Source organism: Aethina tumida, chromosome 2 (genome assembly GCF_024364675.1).
Source record: "Aethina tumida isolate Nest 87 chromosome 2, icAetTumi1.1, whole genome shotgun sequence".
Classification (NCBI taxonomy): Eukaryota; Metazoa; Arthropoda; class Insecta; order Coleoptera; family Nitidulidae; genus Aethina; species Aethina tumida.
In genome coordinates this window covers 21,166,290-21,185,995 of record NC_065436.1, presented here as the reverse complement: position 1 = coordinate 21,185,995, position 19,706 = coordinate 21,166,290, and the positions used below count along the sequence as shown (strand labels likewise).

At 35.2% G+C, this 19,706-nt stretch overlaps 1 protein-coding gene across 1 annotated transcript in view; it reads left to right on the top strand.

Annotated features, from left to right (window-relative positions):
* LOC109598821 (uncharacterized) overlaps window positions 1-19,453 on the top strand; it is a 186,083-nt gene extending 166,630 nt beyond the window's left edge. The window contains exons 4-5 of the mRNA XM_049962620.1: window positions 15,259-15,510; window positions 16,290-19,453. Of these exons, the coding sequence (XP_049818577.1) occupies window positions 15,259-15,510; window positions 16,290-16,769 (732 nt within the window). The 3' untranslated portion in view covers window positions 16,770-19,453. The remainder of the gene's footprint in view (window positions 1-15,258; window positions 15,511-16,289) is intronic.
* Window positions 19,454-19,706: the final 253 nt, after the last annotated feature.

The following is a 19,706-nucleotide window of genomic DNA, read 5'->3' as shown; positions in this document are numbered from 1 at the left end:
AGGGTCGACGGTGTTATCACAGACAGCCGCGATGGCGTGGCGAGGCGGGGGGACCGATTTCCACTGTCTAGACGTCCACGGCACTACACTTGACACGGCTTGCTTCGAGCCGAGGTTCGTCAGTTCGTAGCAGGCGCTCGAAGTGGCGGTGTCGTTGGCAAGCGACCGAAAGTGTGAGAGAGATCGTAACAATCGGCGGTGGTTTTAAGTTAGTACGACCGCACTACGGCCCGTATGTTCCTCTTCGGCTTCGATGACTGTTCGGCATTGTTGTGATAGCACTGTGCGCGGTAAATGTACCACCACGTCGGTAAAGGTACTCAAGCGGGCCATCAGAAAGTGCCTGTCTGTCATGCGACAGAAGTTGACAATTAATAAAAAGGTACACATTTTCATTTCTCACTGATCTCTGAATTGTCATATGTATGTGGCTGTGATAAGTGTGATTCCCCTTTATTTAAACCATGTGACTTGTTAGTACCGACACATGTAAGTGTTTGAAAAATCTACCTACCTACCTAGCTACCTCTACACACTACACTCAATATATCTACAATTAAATGTACTTTAAAGGTACGTCCCCCGATCCTGCGACAGCGCTATTCATTATTTAAATCGCAACTGCTCACTTCCGGGTACCCGGGTACAACTTCATAAAACACCAAGTCGTTTGACCACTGCATCCTTATCAATTAAAAACTCATAGTAGCCATAACAAACACTATCTTATCATCTACTTAAACAATACCAATTGTTTGTGTTTAATTAAACACGTCCTTTGGAACTTGATACGTCAAAATAGACCGTAAAACGGGTGCCGAAAGCCATTCAAAACAATTTACTCCGAATTACAACCTTAATTTCCAAATTGACGCCAAATTTGTAGGTGTTTACAACAACGCCACACTCCGAAAATAATTTTATCCGGCACTAAGAGAGCCGCAGTTTCGAAATATCTGAGTGTGTGTGTGTGTGTGTACGTTTTGGCGGTCTTTCGCGTCATTCGTATCCGAATGCTGGGTAGACAACATTGAAAAGTTCCGCGTATTTTGGCTCCGATTTAGCGGGCTGACGTAGGCAACCCGCATACTAATTTCGATGTCTAGTTGGATTCCGTCCGGGTTTCCCAACGCGAATTTTTTATTGTCTGACACGGCGGTCGTACGGGTTACGGTACATGTTTCGTTGTTGGGACGGTAATTTTAGTACGTGTTTTTTCGACTATTTACCTAAATTGTTATTTATGATTTTGACACTATTTTGAGGGTTTACCAAGTTGAAATTCTATGTACTAATTTAATATTCTTACTACTAAAGTATTATTTTATATGCAGTCAATTCTAAGACGTAATTAATGTACCAGAAATATTTAATAGGACATTTCTTGAATTTATATTTGTATTTGTGATCGAATCTAAGAGTAATCTAATGTTTCCTTTTAAATTAAACAAGATAAACTTGTTTAAATATTCAACCGTAATAAATATTGTGTCAAACGCGTTGTAAGTTTAATTTTAGTCGTTTTTGAATTGTGAAATTCTGTGTCATTTTATGTGGATCAAGTTTGGAGTCCAAAGTTTCAAACTAGTCTCAACAATAATTTCTCTTGTTTGGAAAATTTTGTTACTACTTTTTCTATGACTTAATTTAAAATTTTGCTATTTTATGTAAATTAAATAGTTAAAAAGTTTCCTAACTATTATTACTTATTTATTAATTTATATAAAAAATACTATTCTTTTCCTTTTTAATTTCTTACTAGTTTCCCAAATTGTTCGATTTAGGTTTCTTTTTATATTTTTGGTGATTATCCAACCGCTTTAGAAATATTAAGGAAAAGTGAAATTTGTGAAACATTTTGTGGAAATTAACACAACAAATATTTCATTAAATTAATTTATGTTTAACAAAAAATAAGTTTTAATATTAGCAACATCATTAAACATGATTTCATTAATGATATAATTTAATAAATATAATCGTATATAATAATTATCTTATTTTTCAAAAATATTTAAATATTATACTATACTTATAATAATACTCTTTAAGTATAGTATTAATACTATAATATTCCAATATTCTTTAAAAAATAAGATAATTTGTGCTATTTTTGACAGTTTATTCGACAGATCACCTGATTAAAAAAATATATTCATTATATTATACTTTTAATAATACTCTTTAAATATAATATTAATATTATAATATTCCAATATGCTTGAAAAATAAGATAAGATATTTTGTAACAGTTTATTCGACAGACTACTTGATTAAAAAAATATATTTATAAAAAGTATATGATTTTTATTTTTTCCACAGAATGTGAAGAAAGTGCTTAATAGTTAAGTTTTCTATAAAAAATTTGCTAGTATGATTTCTTCAATTTTAATGCCTAAAAATAACCCTGTAGGTTTTAGTTTTGGGGCGAAATTTGTGACGTTTGACTATAAGTACATATTTTCATGTTTTAAAATTGAGAAAAAGGTTGTTAAAGACGTACAAATATACCCTCATTCAAACGGGCCACACTGTATATTAAAAAGTTTGAAAATGTCCAAATCGGGCAAAATCAACTTACTGGGTACATTATCCAATTAGAAAAGCCATTTTCATTCCAAACGTTTCAGACAGTTAATAATTACAATTATTATTCTCGACTATCTTGTATTTTTCAATTACAAACAATTAAAAGAATAATGAGAATCTTTAAAGGCATTCCAGTAATTATTCAATAGAATTCTAAACATTTTGTGGGACACGGCACCAAAAGCAGTAACCCGAAATTATGTAACTCACCGTCTGACATTGAATTAATATATATTGTTAGTTGTCCCACTCCGTTATATAAATTTAAATATATCCAAACATTTCTGCTGACTTCATTATGCAAAACAAATTAACTATACGAGCATAATCCAAATTATTGTTAAATATTCGAAGGAAAAGATTTAATCTTTTAATTACTACAAGTTTGTTTATTGGTGTTAATATTTAATAGCCAAATTTGGCTGTTTTTCGGGGTAATTGTCTCAACTGTATGATATTATTATTAATTTATGCACCACTACAGTTAATCACGATGCGACCATTATTGTTTAATCTATTTCACACATCTAAAACTGACACAACTATTTAATTTCAATCCCGATAAGATAAAGTGGGAATCATATTTTTTAATGACACCAAGTAATAAAAAATCGTGTTTCATAGAAAAACGGCTAGACGATAACGTAGCAGGATGGTGTGATAATTTTTTTTTCGTTCATTTCTTCCAACACTCCAACCCCGATCTAAATTAAATTTATAAAAGGAAGAGAAGACGAACGGATGCTGGGCATAAACATTTTTTTCGATTTGCTCTTTTATCCGTGCATTTTTTCCGCGTCCTCTGATTCATTAATTCTGGTAGCGGTGACACTTTTTCCTTGAAAGGTCTTAATCATTGTTTATGCCACTTGTGCCACTGACTGACTCATTGTGTTGACAGTTATTTTCAGCCTGGAAAACATAATAACGTCTAGGGGCTAATTATCGCGAAATGAGTATATATTGTCGTTTAATTTCGTTCCGTTCTGTTGAAAATTGGATTTTCCTTACGCGTTTACGACATTTCGCGTCGCTCTTGTTTTTAAGCGTAATTTACAAATAATTCGCGCAGTATCGAGGCTTTTAGACTAAATATTTGTGTTATTTATGAATTGAGTTGACGTATACATGTTTGTTTTGTGGATTTTACTGTTGTGTTTGAATTAATTACTGTGATAATGCTTTCAGACTATTAAAAATACGAGGGTCTGGCTAAATTATGCTCAATTTTGGAATAACAAAAATTATAGGTACTGGCATCCAATTCAAGTTCATATTTTTAATATATTATAGCTATAATTATATCCATTACTGTGTGTGTGAAATATTGTGAAATTCTAATTTCTATGTTTTAAATTTCATTAGCTTGCAAGGAAAAGGAAAAAAGAAAATAATTCCCTTTTTCCTTTTTTAATATTTAAAAAGAAAATGGAAAATTAACTGTTATGTAAACCACACAATTATCCACAAATTTTTAGTCCAAAATGTTTCCGAAAATTTTAAAAGCATCATTTACATTTCGCCTTGTCCCGTACATTTAACACTCCAGCGCAAAAAACTGGGACATTTTTTACCGGCGTCGATTTTTTTGGGGGTGTGCACATTATACAAATCGCTGCGAACGTCTATTGTTTACTGCGGCCATCAGCCCGCGATAAGATCGTCAAATTTTCCTGCGTTATAGAGCCCGGGAACGGGCCAAGCACGTGTACCCATAATTTACGCAAGAAAAAAACGCCTGGGTATGCTTAAGGACGCGTTTCAAACACCGAAAAAAAAACACATTATCCTCGTCCTTAATGTATCGGAGCGATCCTTTGTGTTCGCGCCGTCCCGTCCAAGTTTTCTCGGTTCGTTCTCCACCTCTCCGACGCGACTTCTCCGACCCCGCCACGTCCGACCGTACGCCCCCGTCTCCAGGTTCGGACCACCCCCGCCGTCGAGCGCGGCACAGCTTCAGTGTGTAACCCCGATAAGTCGGTGGCGGTGTGTCTGGCCGTCGTCGGGGGTCCCCCACAAATCAGACCGTAACGGACGTCACTGCCGCTCGACCCCGCCACGTTGCCCGATCTTGTAATTAATTGCGAGGGTGTTTTGCCGCTCCGGTTGTCCGAAGATGAACGTGGCGAAACGTGAATTGTATTATTTGCGACTCTTAAAGTGTGTTTGTTGTCGCACCGGAACTGGTCGATAAGTCAATCAATTAGACGCCTAAAGTTTAATTAATAATAGCAATAATAATATATATTAATAGCCATGAAGGTCATTAAAAATCACAGAATGAGGAAGGAAGAAAATAATTAATTATTTTGTTATTTCTAGTTTGCCAAAGAGGCAGAGTCGATATGTGAATTCAAATTAATACTCAATAAATCAACATATTCTACAGCTCAGAATAATTGATATTATCAGTTGAGTCCTAATTTAAAGACAAAAAAGTATATGCATTTATTTTAAACTGTTTCAGTCCTAATTAATTGAAAAGTTGGTACTTTTAGTTTGTCAAAAAAGAACATGAAAGCCAATCTGACTGAGCAATTATTGACAATAGATATGTGAATATAAACTAAGTCCTCCTAATACTCAATAAATCAACTTTTAAAGTATTCTTTAGCTCAGAATAATTGATATTATCATTAGATAGTCCTAATTTATACACAGAAAAGTGTATGCATGTATTTTGAGCTGATTCAGTCCTAATTAATTGAAAAGTTGGTACTTCTAGTTTGTCAAAAAGGAACATGAAAGCCAATCTGACTGAGAAATTATTGACAATAGATATGTGAATCTAAACCAAGTCCTCCTAATACTCAATAAATCAACTTTTAAAGTATTCTTCAGCTCAAAATAATTGATATTATCATTTGATAGTCCTAATTTATAGACAGAAAAGTGTATGCATTTATTTTGAGATGATTCAGTCCTAATTAATTGAAAAGTTGGTACTTCTAGTTTGTCAAAAAGGAACATGAAAGCCAATCTGACTGAGCAATTATTGACAATAGATGTATGAATCCAAACTAAGCCCTCCTAATACTCAATAAATTAACTTCTAAAGCATTCATCAGCTCAGAATAATTGGTAATATCATTTGATAATCCTAATTTATAGACAGAAAAGTTATTTTGAGGTGATTCAGTCCTAATTAATTGAAAAGTTGGTACTTCTAATTTGCCAAAAAGGATTTTAAAAATCAATCTGACTGAGCGATTATTGACAGTCAATACGTGAGCCCAAACTAAGACCTGCTAATACAGTAGTCAACTTTTACTCAGAATAATTGATATTATCACTTGGTACTCCTAATTTATAAGCACTGAAGTACCCAAGTGAAGATTACTGATGGTATGGAGGACATCTAACACAATATCTGACATCAAAAAAAAAACACATCAACTAATTATCAAAATAATTAATTGAAACTTTTTGCGAATAATGATTAGACAATAAATTAATGTTATATCAGGTTCGTTTATTTCGATGTTTATATGCGTCTGCACTTCGTGGAATATAATGTAATTTATTAAACTCAACCAGCAACGATAATTCGCTTTCCTCAACACTAAACAGCAAATTTTTATAATTAGTTGATAAGAATTATACAATGTAAGTTGTACATAATTAAATTATTCCTTTACAATTGAATTATCAGATCCAATTATTCGCACGGAAAATATATTTAGCAAAACAAAATCGGTTCGCTTTTTCCCATTATGCGGCGGATGGCGAGAGCATAGGCAACGCGGCGTCGGGGTCCGGCATCGCGAGGGGTCACATTGCAGGGGGTGGTACAGGGGGTGGAGGGCGTGCGAGGGGAAGGGGCGCGCAACGTCCTTGGCAGTGTCTGGCTGCAGTCTGGCCCGCCGCACGTCTGCTTCGCCCCCTTTTGTGCGCTCTCTCTGTCCGCTGCTGCTGCTGCTGCTGCTGTTGCCGTCGCTGCTGCTCCACAGTGACGAGAAACTTTGTTTTCGGTTGTTTTACCTAAAAGTTACCCTAATGAGTATTTTAACAATAATTTGTGGCATTATGTGTGTGTGTTAAATAATATTGTTGTAAGCTTCTCCAAACTAGTATGATTAATAAATCATATTGGGCATTTGAAGAATAATTCAAATTAAATTTTTTGCTATAAAAACTTTCCTCAACTAAACTTAGTTATTTTTAAACCATAAAATAAATAATGGATTAATACATTTTTAATTTATATTATAAACATAGGGAAACATTAAGAGAACTTCCGGACAAAGTAGTCCGCCAGTATCTAAAAATATAGTAATAAAAATTCAAACATTTGCTTTTCACCAACTTTCTTAGCACGAAAAACGAGAAGTCCTTTTAATACAGAAATTTTCCAGTTAGTCATTTTAACAATAATTTAATGTTGTTAATATGTTAAACAATATTATTAGATTATAAAAAATATTTTTACAGTCTACTATCTAAACATGTTTGTAGTTTTATATTATTTGAATGGGTCTTTTATACAGACGTTTCAAATAAATAATATGTCAAATTTATTTTCATATATTATTATATAAATATTAATTTAATGAGATAATCAGAGAAAATACAGAAAAGTCGTAATCCTACATTTTTAATAAACCTCATTTGTGGGTTATTAACAACATAACGTTTTATGAACTCAAGAAGTGCTTAAATAAATTATATTCATAATTTATTTTTTATTAAAACTGATTAATTAATTATGTATTTCTATTTTTGTATAATTGAATATGGTTATTTATAAGGTGCTTAAAATAAATAATATACCTAATTTATTTTTATTATTAAATGATAAATTTTATGTAGTAATATAACGATAATTTTACATTTATGGGTTAATAATAACCTATTTTTTATAAAATCAAAGAACAAGGTAGTGACAGCTAATATCTAAAACTTAGTCATGAAAATTCAGACAATTTTGCTGGCTTTCTACCAATTTACATGTCACGAGACACTTTTATAGTTTGTTTAGCTCAAAAATTACTTTCCTGAGTATTCTAACTATAATTTAATGTTAATATGTTATACAATGTTATAATATTGCTAAAAAAAATATTTTTTTCCCAATAAAAACTCATCTAAATTAAACTGCATCTACTTTAGTTTATTTTTATTTCCTTAAAATAATAATAAAACTGATAAAAATCTTAAATTTTTTATTAAAAAACTTGTGTGAACTATGTAAAATAATAATTTGATTTTTGTATGCGCCCTCAAAACTGTCTGTCTACCTTGCTAGACGGCCCACGTGTAAAAACTTAAACATGAACCTTCAACCTCCCATTTTTTGCGGGCCTCCGCCAACGTCCCCGTCGCATTCGACGTGGAGAACGCGGGGTGAATCGACGTTTCCCCCCGCGATCCGATTCGCCCAACGGTGCGGCGCCGGCTGCAGGTGTATCATCGGGGTCCCGGCGAACGAACGTCTGTCTGGCGGGCCCGACGGCCGACGCGCGGCTGCAACTACACGCCACCCCCCCGTTTTGCGCCCCCCGCCGTCCGGCCGTTTCGCTCCGGCCCGCCGCAATGCAATTAATAACTCCCCCGGGGCCGCCGGATCGGTTTTGTGCCGGCCGTACCCCACCGACCCGGTCAACCGACGGTCGGAACGCGTCCGGGGAAGTGCGTCTTCAAGGTTGCCCACGGACGGGGAGGGTTTAAAAGTTTATCGGGGTGTAATGTAATGTGCTGCGAAAGTAGGTCCGGCGGTCAATAAAACGTTTGGCAGCACCTTTGGCGCTTTCGTGTGTAAATTTGCAAGGTTATCTTTTTGTGCGTGAGCTTGGAAGATACTCTGTTTAGCAGTTTTAGGAAAAAATGAAAATTTCAAATTATCTTATTTATATCTTAATATGTTACGCATATTTTAGCTTTTGAAACATAAATATTACATATCTGAATAAGTAATAAAATGTTCCAATACAAAAAACTTTATTTTTTGATGAAAACCACTGAAAACAGATTTTGTTTTATGTTTCTAGTTGTTCAATATATAGAAGTATTAAAATAATGAATCTGAATTAAGAATACAAAGCTCAAACGAAAAAGCTTTATTTCTTAGTGAAAACACATCAGATACCAACATAAATCTCAGATGTTTTTGATGTATATGATATATATTGAATGATTTTTGTTTTTGAAAATATATTAGTTTTTACAATATGTACAAGAGTTAAGTATCTGAATAAATAACATAAAGTTCTAATACAAAGAAAATATATTTATTGTAAAACATATTTACGATTTCGAATATATTGATATATACAGGATGATTGATAAAATTTCAATTTTCAAATTCAAATTTTAGTTTTGTCATAGGATGTACATATACAGTGTGTTCCATTGAAAATAACAAAGTTGATGTCACTGGAAATGAAATTTTGTTCAAAATATTAAAAAAAAATAGTTCAATTTAAGTTATTATTATAAATTCTAATGATTAAGTTAGGTGAATCACCTTGTAAGTACGGGATTCTTGTTATTTGAAAAAATAATTAATTTTATTTATTTTTATTTCAGTTAGTAATATAATATAACAGCCATTATAATTTTTCTAAAGTATTATAGATAAAGTTGGGAACCACAACAGTAGGAAGAAAAACTGCATAGCTTCTTACTTCCAATAACAAACCTTGAAGCCGACAATGAAAATTATTATTGCAAAGCAATTATATAATGTATAACTCCGACAAAAACTGGTCTTACATAATGCTAAATTACAATCGGGAGGATAACTTCTCGACTATTAAAGTGAGGTGAGATTAGTTCCTTTATACACTCAAAAGTTTAGTATTATTTTACGATGATGTCACTTCGCACCGGGTAATTACTTCGTACCTAATTCCGAATCGTGAGATTAAACTCGGTTGATGGCAACATTAGCAAGAAGGTTGTAATTGCTAGGCGATTAAAATTTTTAACAAGGAAATGCATAATATTGTATATAATGTTTAATAATTATTAAATATACATGCCCATTGTTCGATTTAATTTGCATCGAACAATGTTCTAATGCAAATTGTGTATTTGCATTGTCTATTCAAAACACCTTAGAAGGACGCACTCATAGCGATCGATCAAATATAAATATAGAATAGAAAGACTTTTTATTGGTTCAAGAATTTTTATGTCTGACCTTTACGTCGTGATAAGTCACAGTCGACAAGGTCAGACTTGTGGCGGCATGAGAAGACCAAATATTTTACAGATATATTAGATTAGATTTTATTAAACACACAGAGGTCCAAAATATTACTGCTCACTCGGGTTCTTATTTTTAACACACTCGGAACGCGTGCTTGAAATATGAAAGCGAAGACTGGACTAGAAATTTCATTGAAATTTACATCATAGTTTTTTATCGGAAGGTTTTTGCTGAACTAACCTCGCGAGATACTAGATATTTTTGCAACAAAACAAAAACTTCCTTATCACAACATTTTTCTTGAATTAATTACATAAACTAATTTATGTGTAAAAAAAGCCTATGTAACAGATGTTGTTTTTTTCATCATGGTCCGTTGGTTAAAATAAAAAGGACCTGAACTGTTACATAATTATTTTCTCTTGCGTTCCAGCAAAGAGTTAGTAGGTGTGAATTTTTTCAAGCCCATTGTTTTATTACAACATTCCCGAAATATAATGAGCGCGTTGAACCTCCGCGTTTTCGTTACACAATATGATATTTGTTGGATTAACAATCTGAAGAAATATACAAGAGTCGTTTGTTTGATTAATGGAACTTTTTCTGGTCATTAGAATGGACGAAACAGAAAAAGCGGTCGGCGTGTTTCCAACATTGTAATGCCTCAAGTGAAGACCTTGTCTGTCTGTCGTTGCTCCGAATATATTGGTGAGAGACATCCTCAATGATGGAATTCCTAGATTCTATAAACTTAACATTTCCTTAGAAAATAAACTGCTAGTAAATATTTATGAAGTTACGCATAGACAAATGCCACAGAGGTATTTATGGTGAAACTTATACTAATGCATTTCTGAGGAGAAACAGACCAGAAATTATTTATGTTGCCAGTGCAGTGGAAATATTTTACAATTTTTACCAGTTTCCAGTCTGACTAGACTGCATCGGATCTTGTTTTTCTAGAGTTCATTACCAGCTACAAAAGTGTATGTTCCACTGAAGAGTTGTTAAAAAATTTTCACATTCAATATTATCCCATCATGTCATCCTATAATTCGATAATCTCAGTTCTATAATTAATAATAATACGACATTATTTATCTATTACGGTTTAACCTCATCTTTCAAACCTTGATCCTCAGTGGAACATTTTTTTTCTTCACTGCTCAACATAGAATACAATTTTTTCTCATAGGATACTATCAAACTTTAATTGAAGGGATATTTACGAAAATTTGTATTAACCCTCTTTTGTTAATGTATTATCACATGTATTTCTTGTTCTGTTAATGGATCATAATAGAACATTATTTATTTTTTATGATTTAATCTTATCTTTTAAACCTTGATTATCGTTGGAACAATTTTTTTCGTCAATAGATTACTTACAATATAAAACTTTTTCACATATTGTCAAATGAAGCTATAATTTCAGATACTTACGAAAAATTGAATTATTCCATTTTTTTATATTTTTAAAATTTACCCTCATCATGTTTTAAACCTTGATTCTCATTGGAACAATTCTTTTTCTCAGTGCCCAACTTCCAATACATTTTTTTCTCATAGGATGTGTTGAAGCTATAATATATGTTTTAAAAAATTTGTATTGCTCCTGTTGTGTTAATGCATTACAATAGAACATTATTTATTTTTTATGATTTAATATCATTTTTCAAACTTTGAAACTATAATATGAGATATTTACAAACATTTGTATATTTCCAGTTTTGTTAACTTATTATACTTTTATGATTTACCATCATTATCTTTCAAACCTTCATTTCTTTAGAAACATTTTTCCCTTATCATCTTCCAAACCTTGTATCTTCGTTAGCTGTTTTCCTAGTTACAATACTCCACCATCAAATGACGCTGTAATGTGAGATATTTTTGAAAATTTTCGTTATCCCGGCCCTGTTGGTGCATTATCAAAGAACACCATTTGCCTTTTATAAGTGAGCCTCATCTTTCAAACGTTTATCCTCATCGGAACAAATTTTTCCCTCACCACAATAAATCAACCGACAAATAAAACCGTGGCAGAAATTGAGAGAGAGAGAGTCGTGCGGGAAAAAAATTCTTTCAATGCCCACAAATTTACAGTTCTTTTGTTTGTACGACCCGACAGACCATAATGTAGCCGCGTTGGAGTACGTCAATTCGATGTCGGCGCTCATTGTTCATCGAGTTCCGCATATCTCCGTTTAAACAATATTACAATTTGCATACCGGTCATACGGTAAAATGCAGTCTGCCATGCTCACGCACTTTTTACCTGGCTTTTCCGTTAGCTCTCGGGCGTTGCTTTTTTCCTACACGACCGTTCGATGCAACGGACGTGTTTACGTCTCATTTTTTGTCACCGACGTTCCCGCCTCGAAACCAGGTGCATTTCCATCTGCGCGCGTCCGTTTCGTGGGGTGGATTTTCGCCGTGGACGTACCCGGCAAGGGGTACATCGTCGGCACGATAAACTGGGTGCAAGCGTGAGAACGCGGTGCATCCGGATCGCGGCGAATGGTTTTCGGCCGATTCGGGGGGCCACGACAGGTAAACGAATCCATTATCTTCGATTAATACGCGTGCACAGATAACGGCGGAGGCTCTCCGCGATTTGTGCACGCCGAGGGTGTCGTTTTTTTTTTTTTTACTTTCGGTCGCACACCCGACTTATTTAGAGTACTATATAAATACGGCATTTGTCATGCACACGTGGTGATCGCAGCCGAGCTGTGGCGCGCAGGCTACGGTCAGTGGTTCTCTGACTCAGGTGAACAGAAATAATTCCCCGTCGATTGTAATCATCTTTTGTGTTGTTGTGGCGGACCCCGGGCACTGTCAACCGGCAAAACATCGCCACGCAGTGAGTAATGACGGTCTCGCACGAAAAAATCATCGGTCGTGAATATGGCACAAAGGGCATTTACTGTGTCTACATGTCTGATGAATTTCTTTGATAACTTTTTGTTTTTAGCGGCAGTCAACTGGCGCTTTTCAACGAAAATGTTTAATAAATGTAAAGTAATGTTTGTAATGAAAGCATTTAATCCGTCTGGGTTTTTGTCGTAACTTTTTGTTTTTATCATTGATTTCAAATATAATATCCACTTTTTAGATGCTTTTTTGTTGGTTTAAAATAATTCGACTGTTTTTGCTTCGACCTTTTTGCTTTTAACATTAACTTTAGTCTGAACGTTTTTGTTTAATTTTTTGTACAATTGAAAATAAAAAATATTTGGCTAATATTGATAAAACTTTTCAAATTTAGGTTCTACATTATTTACATAAGTAGGAAAGAGTATTTTGAAACAATAAGGAGACTTGAGAAAAAGCTGTTGTGTATTGACTTTTTCGTACCACTTTAGCTGTGACTTTTTTACTGTCTTTCCAAAAAAGTCTGATAGTTTTGGGTTCCACTTTTTTACATAACACATCGTTCACTAAGTCCCGAGACTAACCCAGAAATTGTTCTGGTAGTACCAAACTGTCCACGTTTCCCTAGAGTACGAAACTATACATGAAACGTGTAAAAATTTCACGTCGATCGGACCACAAACAGCAGAGTTATCGAGGTTAGAGTAAAGTCACTTTGTAATTTGTTTGAAAAATGGAGAAAAGTGAGTTTCGCATGTTGATAAAACATTGTTTTTTAATGGGTGAAAACACCGCAGAAGCCCAGCAATAGCTTGTAAAACATTACCCGGACTCCTCTCCATCCAAACCAACGATTTTTGGTGGTATTCTGAGTTAAAACGTGGTCGTACGGACACAAACAATGCGGAACGTTCGGGTAGGCCATTGGAAGCCCTTACACCGGAAAATGTGAGTGAAATGTTAAAAATCATAATGAAAAATCGCAAAGTGAAGGTCCATGAGATTGCAGAAATGACACAGATATCTTCTGGAAGCGTATTTACAATCCTTCATGAAAAATTGAGCATGAAAAAGGTTTTTTTCAAGTGGGTGCCGCGATTGCTTTCAGTGGAACAAAACAGCAAATCACAAGTCCATGAAAACAAAGCCAAATTGAACGAGTTGGGCTTTGATTTTAATCCCCACCCCCTGTATTCGCCAGATTTAGCCCCCAGCGACTACTGGCTATTTTCTGATTTCAAAAAAATGCTCCAGGGAAAAAAAATTGGCTCGAATGAGGAGGTCATTGTCGAAACTGAATCCTATTTTGAAGCATAGGATAAATCTTTTTATAAACATGGTATAGAAACGTTGGAACGATTGTATCACTCTAAAAGGATATTATATTGATGAATAAAAATGATTTTTGAAATAAGAAATGTTGTTTTCGTTGTTAGTCTCGGGACTTATTGAACGATGTGTTAAGTAGGGAAGAGTTTTTTTGAAACAATAAATATTGTATATAGACTTGTTTGTAGAGGAAACACATAATGTTTGTGTGGTATCTCTCCATTTACAATCCTTCAGACTTTTTTCTGTCTGGTCCACTTACGATTTTCTATTTTATTATCCATCTACGTCTCGAATCAATAATTGAGTCGAAAAAAAACTTCCTTTATGACGGTCCCCCCGTCTGCGAGATGCGGTTCCGCGACGACTTTCGGGGAGCGGTCATTTCGGAACCCGGTCGTGTCGACTTGGGCCCGACTGTCTGCGCGTATGTGATAAGGAAAGGTGTTTGTGCAGGTGTCCGAGGAACGAGCCCGGCCGCATGAGCAGCAGGTGTGGGGTCGTCGACCGTGGTGTGGGTGCTTCGCTCCTCTACCGCGTACTTACGGACGCACAATGGGGTGAATCGCCTCACGTAAGTCGGTTCCGAGGCGGCACGCTCCGCTGCTCGGGTGGGTTCTTGGTTTCGGTGCCACCGTGCGGTACCGTTTCCAGGTCGCGTTATCACAAGACTGCGGCGTCTTCCACCTTCGTGCCTGGCAGGTCGTGTGCGATATGCCAAACCTTGGTAAGGTCAAAACAATCGTCAGTAGCCACGCAGCCGTAAAAGCGTTATGATTATTGCAATTATTGTTTTAAATGTGTCAGAATTGATACTTTAATGTTGACTGTCGTGTCTAGTGGAAACATTACTTAGATAAATATGACCGTGTCGAATAATATTAAATTCATTACAGTAATTGCATGGACAAGTTTTTCTCTAATTGATTAACCCATAATTATTTATAATATGCGCATTAACGTCAAAAGTAAAGAGCGCAGTTTATGAAGATATGCACGAATACGTCAATGCATTAATTGAACAAGTTTTTGAACTAGACAATTCCGAGAAATCATGAAATGTAAATTTCAAACATGATTTAAAAATTGCAGATAAACATATTTTAATGCCAATTAACTTAATTCTTGTGCCACACACATTTTGGTGACAGTTGCTACATATGTTTAACACAAATTACCTGCAGTACTTACATCCTGTAACAGTTCCAACCCTTACAGGATGTAAACACACCACACCCCTCCACACCAACACATTACAATTTTCCGATTACCCCCATAATAAATTTATTAAGTGCATTTTTTTATTCTTACAGATGTTGTCGGTGGTGAGTGCCGGCGCCGCGGCGGGCATGGGCGGCATGGACCGGCTACGTGGTGGAGGAGGCGGCGGTGGAACGGGTGTCGGAAGGGCGGCGGCGGCCGCCCGTGAACAGCAACTGCGACTGCACTCGATGCGGACAGACTTTGCGGTCGATCTGCCGCCAAGCATAGGGCTGCCAGACGGCGAGCACGACCACCACTCGCTAGGCGCCTCGAGGCTGCTGCATCTTAGGGACCCTGACCAGGTACTTAGTCCTCCCTATTCATCCTACTTACTAGTCTAGTGTCTGGAATATTATATTATATGCAATTTTCGATATTATAATCAGTGACATAGAAAATGGTTTGATTTTGGTGCATTGTTGGGGATAAATTAAATCAGTATAATTAAAGAAAAATAAAATGATTTGGACTTTCACGGTGATCCAGACACTCAATTAATCTCTTTGGTATTGATCTAATGAGGTGGTCAATTTCGTCCAGATGTACCATGCCATGTTTCCTTGACGTCCACTGAAGGTTCGCCAAAGTTTGTGGAGAGAAGACTGTACTCAATGAATCGTGTGAGAACAAATTAACATCGGAATGTTGGAAACACTCCAAAGTAAATCTCACGATAAGAGGTCTGACATTATCCTGTTGGAAAATTGGATTTTGCTAAGATGAGACTGCAAATTTCCGGAATTATCTTGAATGAAAATTATTGGTAACCAACTACCACACGCATTCATGAGAAAAAATTTTGGATTTTACCTTTCTCCACGGTGTATTGAGACATTCACCGGACGCATTTTTGACGACCATGTTACAACGTGAAAGGAAGTACACATTAGAATAAGAAGACCGGACTCTACGCGTCGAAAGAAGTCTTCCTTTTCCTGCAAATCACTGGTTAGCAATTGCACGAGTGTTCACCAAGCGGTATAGCTAATTTTAAAATTGGTGTGTAGTATGTGTTCTATTTTCTATGTCACTGAATAAGTTGTCCCTTAATTGGAATATTCATAAACGGTTGTGCTTTCAGGAATCGGAAATCTACCAAAAGTGCATTCGACCGCCGCCTAACCGGACGGTGTTGGAGTCGGAGTCGCCGCCGCCGTACCGATCGCACTCGGCGGGCGTGCTGTCCACCTCCACCTACTCGTCCACGAACTCCACATCGTCCGCGTCGTCGACGTCGTCGACCACGAGCGGCGGCGGCGCCGGCTGCGCCCACAGCGCCGACTGGTCGTCGTCCGGATGCGCCTCGCTCGTCGTACGCTGCCACTCGATGTCGTCGTCCACGGGGGCCCACAGGACGACGCCACACGGCGCCAGCTCTAACGCCGCCGTTGCACCCCAGAAGACTGATTTTTTACAAAGGACTGTTAAAATATTGACCGGCGGCGGTAAAAAGGCGCACCAGCCGCAACCGCCGCCGGCACCCACGTTATCCGTCGTGGTGGTACCCAGGAGGAGCGAGGCGCAGCGTCACAAGCTCACGCCGCCCCAGTCCGGCGTCTGACCATACGTCCCCGTCTCCGCTAGACATTATATGTGAATTATTATTGTAGTTACAAAACGATTCCATTTTTTTTTTTTCATTAGAATGTATGCTACGCGAAAACGGTCCAGGAACAATGTGCGAAGCCGTTCCGGGCAACACAAGTACCACAACGTAAAATTCCATATCACCGTACTAACTAACATTCGACTTGAATAGAATTTTAGATCTATTTATTATTCTGTTCACCCATCAAGTTTTTGTTTTAAGATATTTTTGTTATTATTTTTTTTTTAAATAAATATTTACAAAATTTTGAATATTATTCAATTCCATGCAAGAGAGTGTTCTCCTATTGAAAACGAAAAGGAATTTTTGGGTTGTGATACCGAAACTGTCCAAAAAAAAACCTGATTGAACCTCAGTGATATTTGTTCCGAAATCTTTGTTCGCAAGTAGTATACGAACCACGACTCACAATCCGGCTGTCGCATGCGCATTAACTGCGTGCGGCCCGCTTATTATATGTATATGTTTATATTATACATCCGATATATCTCTTTGACGCATATGGACGTTCTAGCCATCTTTTTATTTTGAGAATAGATGCAGTGAAAACGGACACTTTTTTATTGTGGTTTCCAATTTTTTGTGTAATGAGAAGACTTTTAAAAATTACCCGCGCATTTCTTAGGAACCCGTTGGAATATGTATTGTAATAGTCGCCAATGTAATAAAAATTAACGGTGCCAAATGTGTTCGAAAGATTGTGTACTGTGTACATGGCCGCCCCTGCAGCACTGGCAAAACAGTAGCAAAAGTAGTTGAATGCCATTATTATTTAATTATTATTTTTTATTTCGGTGAATAAATTATTTATTTATGCGAAGTTGCTGGTGCCGCCGGGGTCTTATGATATTTAAATAAATCAAAATAAATATTTGGCATTTGAATCGATATTCCAGGCGGCGAATTTAAACAATTGACAGTAGAACATTGTTCTGTTTTTAAATATTGTTTATTGTATGAAAATGGAATATTGAAGTGCAACATTTACGGCAGAATCCTAAGAATTGAATTTCATTTCTTTTTTATGCAAAAGTGTTCATCTTATAGTCAACCGTCGTAAACTAAATAGAAAAACAACTGATAATATAATCATCACGTTTGGTTTAATGGGCGTAGGCGACGAAAACGGACCTCGATATCAATGATGTAAAATACAAAAAGGCACAAAAAATTTGTCCAGTACATTCAGAAGCGGCTCATTTTTATTGTCAGTCTTATGTTTGGTTAGTTTCACGTTTGTAATCCGCATTTTTTGTGTCATTGTGTACATAAAATTAGGTAAAATGTTAGTGAATTCGCTGAAAGACGCATCGTAGCTATGTATTACTTTAAATGAATGTAAATTATTATTTAAAATGAACCTGTAAATAGTCTCTAGGTAAATACAACCGGTCCGTTTTCGTAGCATGCCTCCAAGCCAAATATCCTAGCCAATGTTAAATAATATAATAATTATATTAAAGAAACAAATATTGTATATGGTAGTAAGACCGTATAAAATAGCGAAACATAAGCATATGTGATGATACGGTGCTTGGGAACATATGTGTGCATAACTTATAAAAAATATTAGATAAAACATCTTTATTATACGCAAAAATATATCCGGGTGTGAAGAATTGCACTTGCAATTGCAATCTGAGTTCATCAAAATATTGTGATATTTAATTTGTAAGTATCAACAATCTTGGTCTGCGACCACATCGGCATCTTTTGGTTGTTTCGGTGTCGGCTCGCCCGCCCCGACCAACAATAAAAATGTATTTTTTCTGCCCGTTATGTTTTTGTTACTTTTAATCCGGTGCAATTTCTATATGTAATTCAGAGTAACAGGACTATCGTTCATTAAAATGTATAAAAATTATCTCGTACAACTGATACTTGAACTGCGAAACGTGTTCAATTAATTTATTGTTTTACTATTTATTTATGTATGAATTTGAAAAATTTCTCAATTGTAGCGATATATGATTTTTTTAAAAAAAGTCTTTTAAACTGTCGTAAGTCAATACTGCTTTATTTGTATATAATTTAAGTCACAATGTTGTATATTTTTATATATGTAACTGATCCAACTAAAATTTATTTATTTTGTCATATAAATTTTAATATAACTGATAAACTGTACCTATTACCTTGTTTGTCTTAGGCTTAGCCTTTTTCACGAAGATCTGCAAACTTATTTCTTTAAATAAATTAATATCATTACTTCTAATGAAGGTTTTGTTAATATTGTATAAATAATTTTAAAAAAATTATTTTTGTAAAAACATAATTTTTTATATATTTGTAAATTATAGTTAGTAATTTTTAAGTGATAATTTTTTGTGAATACTGAAATTGGCATATTAAAAGAAAGTTAATTTACATGTATGCTGCCCAAGCCAAAAAAAGTCTTCATAACAACAAGAAAAATGTGATTATAATTAAATTTTATTATTATAAAATAAATAACAAATTAATTAAAATGTTTTTATATTAGTGAATTATTAAAACAACTTAAATTGTAAAATTCGATTTGGTTTCTTTTCTCAACTATAACTAGTTTTTGTTTAAAAAGACATACATCATGTGTATTGTGATTTATTTATAAGTACCATGATCATTCGTAAGAAAAATAAATCACTTTCATTAAACACCTGATTTTTATTTAAACCCAACAACGACAATCGTGTAATATTTGATTCTTGATGAATCACTTGAAATTCTGCAAGAATATACTGAGTAACACGGCAAATAAAACTAACTCACAGATACATTAGTGAGATTCCATTGATATTTAGTATACATACTGGGGTAACATAAAGTAAAAAATGGTTAAAAATTCAAGCAAAATTATGTATGTATATTGATCAGAATCATAGTCAACTAGCTAGAGCTCCACAATGA